Source organism: Entelurus aequoreus, linkage group LG22 (genome assembly GCF_033978785.1).
Source record: "Entelurus aequoreus isolate RoL-2023_Sb linkage group LG22, RoL_Eaeq_v1.1, whole genome shotgun sequence".
Classification (NCBI taxonomy): domain Eukaryota; kingdom Metazoa; phylum Chordata; class Actinopteri; order Syngnathiformes; family Syngnathidae; genus Entelurus; species Entelurus aequoreus.
Genome location: NC_084752.1, coordinates 37,422,512 through 37,435,352, shown reverse-complemented (window position 1 = coordinate 37,435,352; position 12,841 = coordinate 37,422,512). Strand labels below are relative to the sequence as shown.

General features: G+C 44.8%; 1 protein-coding gene across 1 annotated transcript in view; it reads right to left on the bottom strand.

Annotated features, from left to right (window-relative positions):
- Positions 1–5,944: 5,944 nt before the first annotated feature.
- LOC133639432 (REST corepressor 3-like) overlaps positions 5,945–12,841 on the bottom strand; it is a 34,699-nt gene continuing 27,802 nt past the window's right edge. The window contains exons 11-12 of the mRNA XM_062032722.1: positions 7,191–7,246; positions 5,945–7,001 (exon numbers count right to left, since the gene is read on the bottom strand). Of these exons, the coding sequence (XP_061888706.1) occupies positions 6,642–7,001; positions 7,191–7,246 (416 nt within the window). The 3' untranslated portion in view covers positions 5,945–6,641. The remainder of the gene's footprint in view (positions 7,002–7,190; positions 7,247–12,841) is intronic.

Here is a 12,841-nt window from a genome sequence, read left to right as displayed (position 1 = left end):
GGCACAGGTGTGACAATCCTTAGTGACAAGACACACCACAATCCTTAGTGACAAGACACACCTGGGCACGGGCACAGGTGTGTGACAATCCTTAGTGACAAGACACACCACAATCCTTAGTGACAAGACACACCACAATCCTTAGTGACAAGACACACCTGGGCACGGGCACAATCCTTAGTGACAAGACACACCTGGGCACGGGCACAGGTGTGTGACAATCCTTAGTGACAAGACACACCACAATCCTTAGTGACAAGACACACCTGGGCACGGGCACAATCCTTAGTGACAAGACACACCTGGGCACGGGCACAGGTGTGTGACAATCCTTAGTGACAAGACACACCACAATCCTTAGTGACAAGACACACCACAATCCTTAGTGACAAGACACACCTGGGCACGGGCACAATCCTTAGTGACAAGACACACCTGGGCACGGGCACAGGTGTGTGACAATCCTTAGTGACAAGACACACCACAATCCTTAGTGACAAGACACACCTGGGCACGGGCACAATAAAGATGGCTGGCAGTCTTTTGAATTGCCAGCTTGCACAGATACAAAAATACCACTTCAGCACAATTGACAATAATGTATAGCAATGGCCCTTAAGCATAAAGTTATGATGATAATATATACATAATTACACACCTGGGCACGGGCACAGGTGTGTGACAATCCTTAGTGACAGCTTGTTCGGCGAGTCTCTGAGCTTGTGTTTTTCCTTTGCGGCAGCCTTGTTTTTATGCGCTTACTTGGATGTCTCTGCACTACTGTGCTATGATCACCAAGCACTGCTCAATATCACACCTCAAAACTTTAGCGAGACATGGGTACCCAGATTATCGGCCCGGGAAATTGGACAACCCCCCTCCCGTGCTGTCAGGTATCCCCGCTTACCTGCGGCTCTTTCAGGAAAAAAGCGCTCCAGGAGGCGGGGGGAAAAGGGGAGGTAAAACCGAAGGTGAAACTTAAGATCGTGCTGACATCCTCTCGATCATCGCCTCCTTCCCGGTGGACGCTGCCGGCCTACCTCCGATGCCCGGCGCATAGCGCGCTGGATCCCACCCGTCGTCCCTACCCTGGGCGACCTCCTGGCACTACTGCCACCGGCTCTTCTCCGCTGCCTCTCCTCCCGGTTAACTCCTCCTGGCCTGGTCTCCTGGCACTCTTTGGCCCGTGGGTGTGGGAATGGTGTAGACCACTCTACCCTACGCATGCTGAAGCGTGCTGTATCAGTTTAATCTTTGGATGGCTCTGATAAATGTCAAAACGTTCTGGCTCAACGACTTCTTTACCACACACGAGTGGGATTTCATGTTCCTCACCGAGACCTGGTTGACTGTTGGAGACAATGTAGCATTCTCTGAATTGCTTCCACCGGATTGTGATTTCCTCAAATCTTCCAGGACTACGGGCAGGTGCGGAGGAGGTTTAGCCTCGGTTTACAAATCTTTGTTGACTTGCCGGCAGGTTCCACACCTTACCTATGCTAGTTTTCAACTGCAACTCTTTGAATGAACTCTGTCTCCCCCTGTTCTGTGCGCAGTGGTGTACCATCCATCCATCCATCCATTTTCTACCGCTTATTCCCTTCGGGGTCGCGGGGGGCACTGGAGCCTATTTCAGCTACAATCGGGCGGAAGGCAGGGTACACCCTGGACAAGTCGCCACCTCATCTTAGGGCCAACACAGATAGACAGACAACATTCACCCACTAGGGACCATTTAGTGTTGCCAATCAACTTATCCCCAGTCACGGCTTCCCTCCGGGCACTCCGGCTTCCTCCCACCTCCGAAGACAGTGGTGTACCGTCCACCTAAATTCAACAAAGACTTTTTACATCACTTTGCTGGTTTTCTGTCGGGGATCTTGGTGAATTACGACCAAATTGTAATCTGTGGCGATTTTAATGTTCATGTTTGCTGCCAATCAAAACCTCTGGCCCGAGATTTTCTGAAACTCCTCGATTCATTTGACCTCAAGCAATCTGTCATTGGCCCGACACACGAAAAGGGACACACTTTAGATCTCGTGGTATCCTATGGTTTATCTGTGTCTGTAAATGAAATATGTGCTATGTCTCTCTCTGACCGTTCACCAATTTTGTTTACAACGGTAATCCCGTGCTCTGGTAATAATTCCCATGTACCGCTCACGCATGATCAACCCTTCAACTGCTGCTATTTTCTCAGTTGCCTTCAATAGCTCTTCAGTCTGTGCACTGGGTGTAACCTGGGATTTTACTGCTGACCAGATTTGTTCCATGTTTACCTCGGCTTGTACTGATATTTTAGACTCTTGCGTCCCTCAGATCCAAACGTGGCAAAGCTCTTCTAACACCATGGCTAAATGACTTCACGCGGAGTCATTTGCAGGCACGCGGAGCGAAAGTGGGTGAAAGATAGGCTTCACGTCTCCCTCCAAATCCTGCGGGATTCCCTGTCTGAATACCAACGAGCCGTAAAAGCGTAAAAAACAAAGTATATTTCTACCTTGATCTCCAGTAACAGTCACAAACGCCAAGTTCTTTTTCAAGTTTGAAACTCTCTCATCAGCCCCCGCGATGTGTCACCTGTTGTCCCCTCACCTGTCCTCTGTGAAAGTTTTCTAAACTTCTTCATTGACAAAATCTCTGCACTCAGACCATCTGACATATCTTCTCCCCCCTCTCCCTCCTCCTCCCCTGCTTGCTGTTTTCGAGCCTATCTCCCTCTCGGACGCAGTCAAACACCTGCAGCCCACATATTGCCCATCAGATAGCCTTCCCTCTCGCCTTCTCAAAGAAGTCCTTGATTCAGTCGGCCCTACTATTTTATGGTTGATTAGCACCTGCCTCACCTCCGGATATGTCCCGGCTGTTTTTAAGCTTGCTGTGGTGCAGCCTTTAATTAAAAAGAAAAACCTCGACACCTCTGTTCTTTCCAACTTCAGGCCCATCTCTCAGTTACCCTTTCTGTCCAAAGTCCTTGAGAGAGAGTAGTGTATGTCCAGTTACAATCTTTTCTAGCTATAAATAACATCCACGAGAAATTCCAGTCTGGTTTCAAAACATCTCACAGAGACTGCAAAACGATCTGCTTCTGGCCGCTGACTCTGGTAGTCCTGTGATCCTGGCGCATCTGGACCTCACAGCTGCCTTCGACACGGTGGATCACAGGATCCTACTGTCACGACTGAAGCAGTACGTGGGCATCTCAGGTGTAGCCTTAAGCTGGTTTCAGTCCTACCTAACTGACCAGAGTTTTTCTGTGCAGCTAGGAGACTTTCTCTCCTCTGTGGCCCCCCTTACCTGTGGGGTTCCTCAAGGGTCAATCCTAGGTCCCATACTCTTCCTACTGTACATACTACCTTTAGGTGAAATCCTGGTCAAGCACAATGTCTCATCCCATTGTTACGCCCTACTTACCTCTTAAGGCCACAGGACAGGTGGCACTTCAGCCACTGCTTGACTGTGCGACTGACATTAAAGCATGGATGAGTGCTAACTTCCTCAACCTTAATGAGAGCAAGACCGAGATCATCATCTTCGGCGAAACATCTCCGGTCTCGTTTGTCAGTGCTCTAGGTCCTCTGGGTGAAAACATCCGGTCCTCCATGAGAAATCTCAGAGTGATCTTTGATAGTGCCTTCAAATTCACCAAAGAGGTCAGCTCAGTGGTTAGTACCACCTTTTACCATCTCAGAACCCTAGCAAAGACCAAGGCCTATCTCTCCCAGAGCGACCTGGAGACTGCTATCCACGCCTTCATCACACATCGGCTAGACAACAACAACTCACTGTACGCTGGCATTGATCAGGCATCACTCCTCCGTTTGCAGCTTCTGCAAAACGCGGCTGCCCGTCTCCTCACCAGCACCGAAAAACGCGAGCACATCACCCCAGTCCTGGCCTCACTCCACTGCCTCCCTGTCCATCACCGCATTGATTTTAAATTACTTTTAATTGTTTTTAAATCCCTAAATGGCCTGGCCCCACAATACCTGACCTAGCTTCTGCACCATCATACCTCGTCTAGAGTAGGCTGACCATACGTCCTCTTTTCCCCGGACATGTCCTCTTTTGCAGGGGTGTCCGGGCGGGGTTTCTTAAATGCCTCAAATGTCCGGCATTTTGAATTAGGGTTGCGTGTATTTTCAATGTACGTCCAGGGTTAAGTTAAGAAGGGGTTAAAAAAAAAACTGAAGGTGCGCACACGCAGAAACATTGGTGAGGGAGGGGCAGAGACACAGAGCAAGAGAGCTAGTGAGTGGAGAGACAGACATGAGAACAAGAAATGCCGAAATGTTAATGCAACTTCACGGATGATTTGCGGGAAAAGTATTTGTGTTTTGGTCCTGGCCGTGACACATGGGAAGCAGAATGCACTGTGTGCAAAGCAGGAACGTATGTATCTGTGGCAAATAAACATCTACAAGCCCATATCCACACTACAAAGCACAAAACAGCTGTTTACATCGTGACATGTGACGTAACACTTCCTGTTTACAGCGTGACATGTGACGTCACACTTCCTGTTTACAGCATGACATGTGACATAACACTTCCTGTTTACATCGTGACATGTGACATCACACTTCATGTTTACAGAGTGACATGTGACGTCACACTTCCTGTTTACAGAGTGACATGTGACGTCACACTTCCTGTTTACAGCGTGACATGTGACGTCACACGTCCTGTTTACATTGTGACATGTGACGTCCCACTTCCTGTTTACAGCGTGACATGTGACGTCACACTTACTGTTTACATTGTGACATGTGACGTCACACTTCCTGTTTACAGCGTGACATATGACGTCACACTTCCTGTTTACATTGTGACATCACACTTCCTGTTTACAGCGTGACATGTGACATCACACTTCCTGTTTACAGTGTGACATGTGACCTCACACTTCCTGTTTACAGCGTGACATGTGACGTCACACTTCCTGTTTACAGCATGACATGTGACATAACACTTCCTGTTTACAGCATGACATGTGACATAACACTTCCTGTTTACAGCATGACATGTGACATAACACTTCCTGTTTACATTGTGACATGTGACATAACACTTCCTGTTTACATTGTGACATGTAACATAACACTTCCTGTTTACATCGTGACATGTAACATAACACTTCCTGTTTACATTGTGACATGTAACATAACACTTCCTGTTTACATTGTGACATGTAACATAACACTTCCTGTTTACATTGTGACATGTAACATAACACTTCCTGTTTACATCGTGACATGTGACGTGATACAGTACACATGTACATGACCAAAGATGGTATATTGAGAGGATGATGTACCACATGATGTCTTACACAAACTATATTCTTCTTATGACCTCAATGATGGTTAAAACCATCAGTGTGACATGTGATGGTCACACTTCCTGTTGGCAGTGTGACATGTGATGGTCACACTTCCTGTTGGCAGCGTGATATGTGATGGTCACACTTCCTGTTGGCAGCGTGATATGTGATGGTCACACTTCCTGTTGGCAGCGTGATATGTGATGGTCACACTTCCTGTTGGCAGCGTGATATGTGATGGTCACACTTCCTGTTGGCAGCGTGACGTTTGACCTTTCAAGGTACTTCTTCACAACTAAATCAGAACATCAATTGTTTGACTGCGTGAAGATCACAAGTCTAACATTCTACTCCTTTTACTCACATGATCATCTTCTTCTTCTCTGCTACCACTCTGGTCTGGTGTCCACATGACATCACATGTAGGGATCCCCTTGGTCCACTGCAATAGACATTACATGTAGGGACCCCCTTGGTCCACTGCAATAGACATCACACGTAGGGACCCCCTTGGTCCACTGCAATAGACATCACATGTAGGGACCCCCTTGATCAATGCCTTTCTGTTGTCATGGCAGCACAGTCTGATGACATCATAAAGAAGATGGACAATGATTGATCAGATCAATAGATCCGTTTCTAATACATTTTAATTGTAATCAACTTAAGTTCTTGTTTTAACAACACAAACCTTTCAATAAACACTTCAACCTTCAGCTAGTGGCATCAAACTTATTGATTAGCATGTAAATCATCCATTTGTATTTCAATACCAAACTTATTGATTAGCACATTAATCATCAGTTTGTATTTCTATACCAAACTTATTGATCACGATGTACATGATTGATTGAATGTATACAGAAAAAAGAAAAATGAATGCTGGAGCCTATCCCAGCAGATAGCTTTCTGTACATGATCTACATTTGTCTTGACTGTTGTTGACCAGCTGGTCCTGGTTGGTCAGTGGAGGGAGGAGGAGTCTGATTGGTTGGTCAGAGGAGGGAGGAGGAGTCTGATTGGTTGGTCAGAGGAGGGAGGAGGAGTCTGATTGGTTGGTCAGTGGAGGGAGGAGGAGTCTGATTGGTTGGTCAGTGGAGGGAGGAGGAGTCTGATTGGTTGGTCAGAGGAGGGAGGAGGAGTCTGATTGGTTGGTCAGAGGAGGGAGGAGGAGTCTGATTGGTTGGTCAGTGGAGGGAGGAGGAGTCTGATTGGTTGGTCAGTGGAGGGAGGAGGAGTCTGATTGGTTGGTCAGTGGAGGGAGGAGGAGTCTGATTGGTTGGTCAGTGGAGGGAGGAGGAGTCTGATTGGTTGGTCAGTGGAGGGAGGAGGAGTCTGATTGGTTGGCCGCTACAATGGCGGGCTGCTGAGCGCCGCTTGCACTCGTCGCCCCTGCACTAGCGGCGAGGGGCGTGGACACGGAAGGGCGGGGGTTTAGACGTGGGGGCGGGGGATTGGTCGGACGGATGAGAGGCGGAGGCTGCTGCAGGGAGGGGCGGGGCTGCAGGAAGCGAGCCTGCTGTTGAAGAGGCGGCGGCTGGCGATGCAAAGAGGGCGTGGCCGGCAGGGAGGGGCGCAGGAGGGGCGGGGGCTGATGGAGGGCGGAGGCGGGGCTTGATGGCACCGCTGCCTGAGAGGACGATGAGCCAGGTGACGCACCTGAGCTGACTTGAGCCTTTGAAGAAGAAGAGGGGGCGGAGCTTAAATCACTTCATACACAATGTCTGACTTATTGATGACTTACAACTTGGTTTAATAGTTATAACTAATAAGGGATTCATGACTTATTGATGACTTACAATAGTTATTAGTTATTGATCGCTAACAATCAGGGTTGTCAGGATAGATTGATAGATGAAGGTACATATTGATCTGACATGGTTTCGATGGATAGCGTCAAAGAGAAGATGTTCAAGATGTCTTCACCATGACAACAAGTATGGCAGATACCAGAAGAGAAGCAGACTAATGACTTTTGAGTGTTTTCTATCAGGCATGCTTACTTTGTTGACATAGAAAATGACTAGGAGTATGCCTGTTTACCCGCCAAGTGTTTAAAGCATTGGGACATACATGGCTACTTTCCCCCAGCCAGTGAATTCAGACAAAGTCAAAGCCCAATATGTGCGTCAAGTTGTTTAAATTGAAACAAATATGTCCCTCCGTCCATTCACTCATCCATTTTCTACCGCTTGTCCCTCTCGGGGTGGCTGGAGCCTATCCCAGCTGCAGAGGTACATGGCAGGGCCAACATATTTAACATGAGTAAAGATGCACGTAGAAATGTTCAAAAGCCTTGAAAATAACATCAGTATAATCTTCAATAAGAAAATATCAAAGAAATAAAGTCCCTGGTTTAAGAGGACATTTTCAACATCATTAAAGGAGCCATGGAGTTCGGTATGTCAACTTTATTGTCAATAACAACCATGTTAGCATGCTAGCCCACGCAATGACTCATGGACATACATGCTAACATGCTAGCATATATTTACTACATGTAGGCCAGGGCTCACCAACCTTTTTGTAACCAAGAGCTACTTCTTGGGTACTGATTAATGCGAAGGGCTACCAGTTTGATACACACTTAAATAAATTGCCAGAAATAGCCAATTTGCTCAATTTACCTTTAAAGGCCTACTGAAAGCCACTACTAGCGACCACGCAGTCTGATAGTTTATATATCAATGATGAAATCTTAACATTGCAACACATGCCAATACGGCCGGGTTAACTTATAAAGTGCAATTTTAAATTTCCCGAGAAACTTCCGGTTGAAAACGTCTATGTATGATGACGTTTGCGCGTGACGTCGATGGTTGAAACGGAAGTATTGGGACACATTGTATCCAATACAAAAAGCTCTGTTTTCATCGCAAAATTCCACAGTATTCTGGACATCTGTGTTGGTGAATCTTTTGCAATTTGTTTAATGAACAATGAAGACTGCAAAGAAGAAAGCTGTAGGTGGGATCGGTGTATTAGCGGCTGGCTGCAGCAACACAACCAGGAGGACTTTGACTTGGATAGCAGACGCGCTATCCGACGCTAGCCGCCGACCGCATCGATGATCGGGTGAAGTCCTTCGTCGCGCCGTCGATCACTGGAACGCAGGTGAGCACGGGTGTTGATGAGCAGATGAGGGCTGGCGTAGGTGGATAGCTAATGTTTTTAGCATAGCTCTGTCGAGGTCCCGTGGCTAAGTTAGCTTCAATGGCGTCGTTAGCAACAGTATTGCTAGGCTTTTCCAGGCGGTACAGCATTAACCGTGTAGTTACATGTCCATGGTTTAATAGTATTGTTGATCTTCTGTCTATCCTTCCAGTCAGGGGTTTATTTCTTTTGTGTCTATCTGCATTTAAGCACGATGCTATCACGTTAGCTCCGTAGCTAAAGAGCTTCGCCGATGTATTGTTGTGGAGATAAAAGTCACTGTGAATGTCCATTTCGCGTTCTCGACTCTCATTTTCAAGAGGATATAGTATCCGAGGTGGTTTAAAATACAAATCCGTGATCCACAATAGAAAAAGGAGAGAGTGTGGAATCCAATGAGCCAGCTTGTACCTAAGTTACGGTCAGAGCGAAAAAAGATACGTCCTGCACTGCACTCTAGTCCTTCACTCTCACGTTCCTCATCCACAAATCTTTCATCCTCGCTCAAATTAATGGGGTAATCGTCGCTTTCTCGGTCCGAATCGCTCTCGCTGCTGGTGTAAACAATGGGGAAATGTGAGGAGCCTTTCAACCTGTGACGTCACGCTACTTCCGGTACAGGCAAGGCTTTTTTATCAGCGACCAAAAGTTGCGAACTTTATCGTCGATGTTCTCTACTAAATCCTTTCAGCAAAAATATTGGCAATATTGCGAAATGATCAAGTATGACACATAGAATGGATCTGCTATCCCCGTTTAAATAAGAAAAATTCATTTCAGTAGGCCTTTAAGATGAATTGTGTCAAATGTTATTGTTAAACTCCTTAACTCTGCAGCAGCACATTTTTTAACATCTCTTCCATTATTTCCATTACTGCCATGGATGTTGACTCTGTGTCTGCATTGCTTGTCTGGGAGTGTTTACACATTAGTTTGTCTCATCTGTTGTTAAACACTTGTTCAATGACTGTAGAAAATGGTGGAAGTAGAGAAACAAGTGAGTAGTTTGTCTCCAGTCTTATAAATGTTCATTTGATGTTTGAAATGATAGGTTGCTGATTTATGCTAAAGGTTCTGAAATCTCTTCAATAAAATTTTTCATCATTTTCATAGCAATTTTGTAGCAATCAGTTGAGGTCTTTGATTGACCTTTTTGAACAATATTGATTATTTCCTCTTCTAGGAACATAGAGTTGTATCTATGGTGTCATTCAAGTCACGATCTGGAATCTTTTCCTCCAGATTTGCTCCAATGTTCACAAAGTACTTTCAAATACTTCCTTCATATTGTCATTTTTTACATTTCCATCTAAGAAGTATTTAGGATAGTCCTTTTTAGCAGCATGTGTGATCATGCTATTTAGCAGCATGTGTGATCATGCTATTTAGCAGCATGTGTGATCATGCTATTTAGCAGCATGTGTGATCATGCTATTTAGCAGCATGTGTGATCATGCTATTTAGCAGCATGTGTGATCATGCTATTTAGCAGCATGCGTGATCATGCTATTTAGCAGCATGTGTGATCATGCTATTTAGCAGCATGTGTGTGATCATGTTATTTAGCAGCATGCGTGATCATGCTATTTAGCAGCATGTGTGATCATGCTATTTAGCAGCATGTGTGATCATGCTATTTAGCAGCATGTGTGATCATGCTATTTAGCAGCATGCGTGATCATGCTATTTAGCAGCATGTGTGATCATGCTATTTAGCAGCATGTGTGATCATGCTATTTAGCAGCATGCGTGATCATGCTATTTAGCAGCATGTGTGATCATGCTATTTAGCAGCATGTGTGATCATGCTATTTAGCAGCATGTGTGATCATGCTATTTAGCAGCATGTGTGATCATGCTATTTAGCAGCATGTGTGATCATGCTATTTAGCAGCATGTGTGATCATGCTATTTAGCAGCATGCGTGATCATGCTATTTAGCAGCATGTGTGATCATGCTATTTAGCAGCATGTGTAATCATGCTATTTAGCAGCATGTGTGATCATGCTATTTAGCAGCATGTGTGATCATGCTATTTAGCAGCATGTGTGATCATGCTATTTAGCAGCATGTGTGATCATGCTATTTAGCAGCATGTGTGATCATGCTATTTAGCAGCATGTGTGATCATGCTATTTAGCAGCATGTGTGATCATGCTATTTAGCAGCATGTGTGATCATGCTATTTAGCAGCATGTGTGATCATGCTATTTAGCAGCATGCGTGATCATGCTATTTAGCAGCATGTGTGATCATGCTATTTAGCAGCATGTGTGATCATGCTATTTAGCAGCATGTGTGATCATGCTATTTAGCAGCATGTGTGATCATGCTATTTAGCAGCATGTGTGATCATGCTATTTAGCAGCATGTGTGATCATGCTATTTAGCAGCATGTGTGATCATGCTATTTAGCAGCATGTGTGATCATGCTATTTAGCAGCATGTGTGATCATGCTATTTAGCAGCATGTGTGATCATGCTATTTAGCAGCATGTGTGATCATGCTATTTAGCAGCATGTGTGATCATGCTATTTAGCAGCATGCGTGATCATGCTATTTAGCAGCATGCGTGATCATGCTATTTAGCAGCATGCGTGATCATGCTATTTAGCAGCATGTGTGATCATGCTATTTAGCAGCATGTGTGATCATGCTATTTAGCAGCATGTGTGATCATGCTATTTAGCAGCATGTGTGATCATGCTATTTAGCAGCATGTGTGATCATGCTATTTAGCAGCATGTGTGATCATGCTATTTAGCAGCATGCGTGATCATGCTATTTAGCAGCATGCGTGATCATGCTATTTAGCAGCATGTGTGATCATGCTTTTTAGCAGCATGCGTGATCATGCTATTTAGCAGCATGTGTGATCATGCTATTTAGCAGCATGTGTAATCATGCTATTTAGCAGCATGTGTGATCATGCTATTTAGCAGCATGTGTGATCATGCTATTTAGCAGCATGTGTGATCATGCTATTTAGCAGCATGTGTGATCATGCTATTTAGCAGCATGCGTGATCATGCTATTTAGCAGCATGCGTGATCATGCTATTTAGCAGCATGTGTGATCATGCTATTTAGCAGCATGCGTGATCATGCTATTTAGCAGCATGTGTGATCATGCTATTTAGCAGCATGTGTGATCATGCTATTTAGCAGCATGTGTGATCATGCTATTTAGCAGCATGTGTGATCATGCTATTTAGCAGCATGTGTAATCATGCTATTTAGCAGCATGTGTGATCATGCTATTTAGCAGCATGTGTGATCATGCTATTTAGCAGCATGTGTGATCATGCTATTTAGCAGCGTGTGTGATCATGCTATTTAGCAGCGTGTGTGATCATGCTATTTAGCAGCATGTGTGATCATGCTATTTAGCAGCATGTGTGATCATGCTATTTAGCAGCATGTGTGATCATGCTATTTAGCAGCATGTGTGATCATGCTATTTAGCAGCATGTGTGATCATGCTATTTAGCAGCATGTGTGATCATGCTATTTAGCAGCATGTGTGATCATGCTATTTAGCAGCATGTGTGATCATGCTATTTAGCAGCATGTGTAATCATGCTATTTAGCAGCATGTGTGATCATGCTATTTAGCAGCATGTGTGATCATGCTATTTAGCAGCATGTGTGATCATGCTATTTAGCAGCATGTGTGATCATGCTATTTAGCAGCATGTGTGATCATGCTATTTAGCAGCATGTGTAATCATGCTATTTAGCAGCATGTGTGATCATGCTATTTAGCAGCATGTGTGATCATGCTATTTAGCAGCATGTGTGATCATGCTATTTAGCAGCATGCGTGATCATGCTATTTAGCAGCATGCGTGATCATGCTATTTAGCAGCATGTGTGATCATGCTATTTAGCAGCATGCGTGATCATGCTATTTAGCAGCATGTGTGATCATGCTATTTAGCAGCATGTGTGATCATGCTATTTAGCAGCATGTGTGATCATGCTATTTAGCAGCATGTGTAATCATGCTATTTAGCAGCATGTGTGATCATGCTATTTAGCAGCATGTGTGATCATGCTATTTAGCAGCATGTGTGATCATGCTATTTAGCAGCATGTGTAATCATGCTATTTAGCAGCATGTGTGATCATGCTATTTAGCAGCATGTGTGATCATGCTATTTAGCAGCATGCGTGATCATGCTATTTAGCAGCATGCGTGATCATGCTATTTAGCAGCATGTGTGATCATGCTATTTAGCAGCATGTGTGATCATGCTATTTAGCAGCATGTGTGATCATGCTATTTAGCAGCATGCGTGATCATGCTATTTAGCAGCATGCGTGATCATGCTATTTAGCAGCATGTGTGATCATGCTAT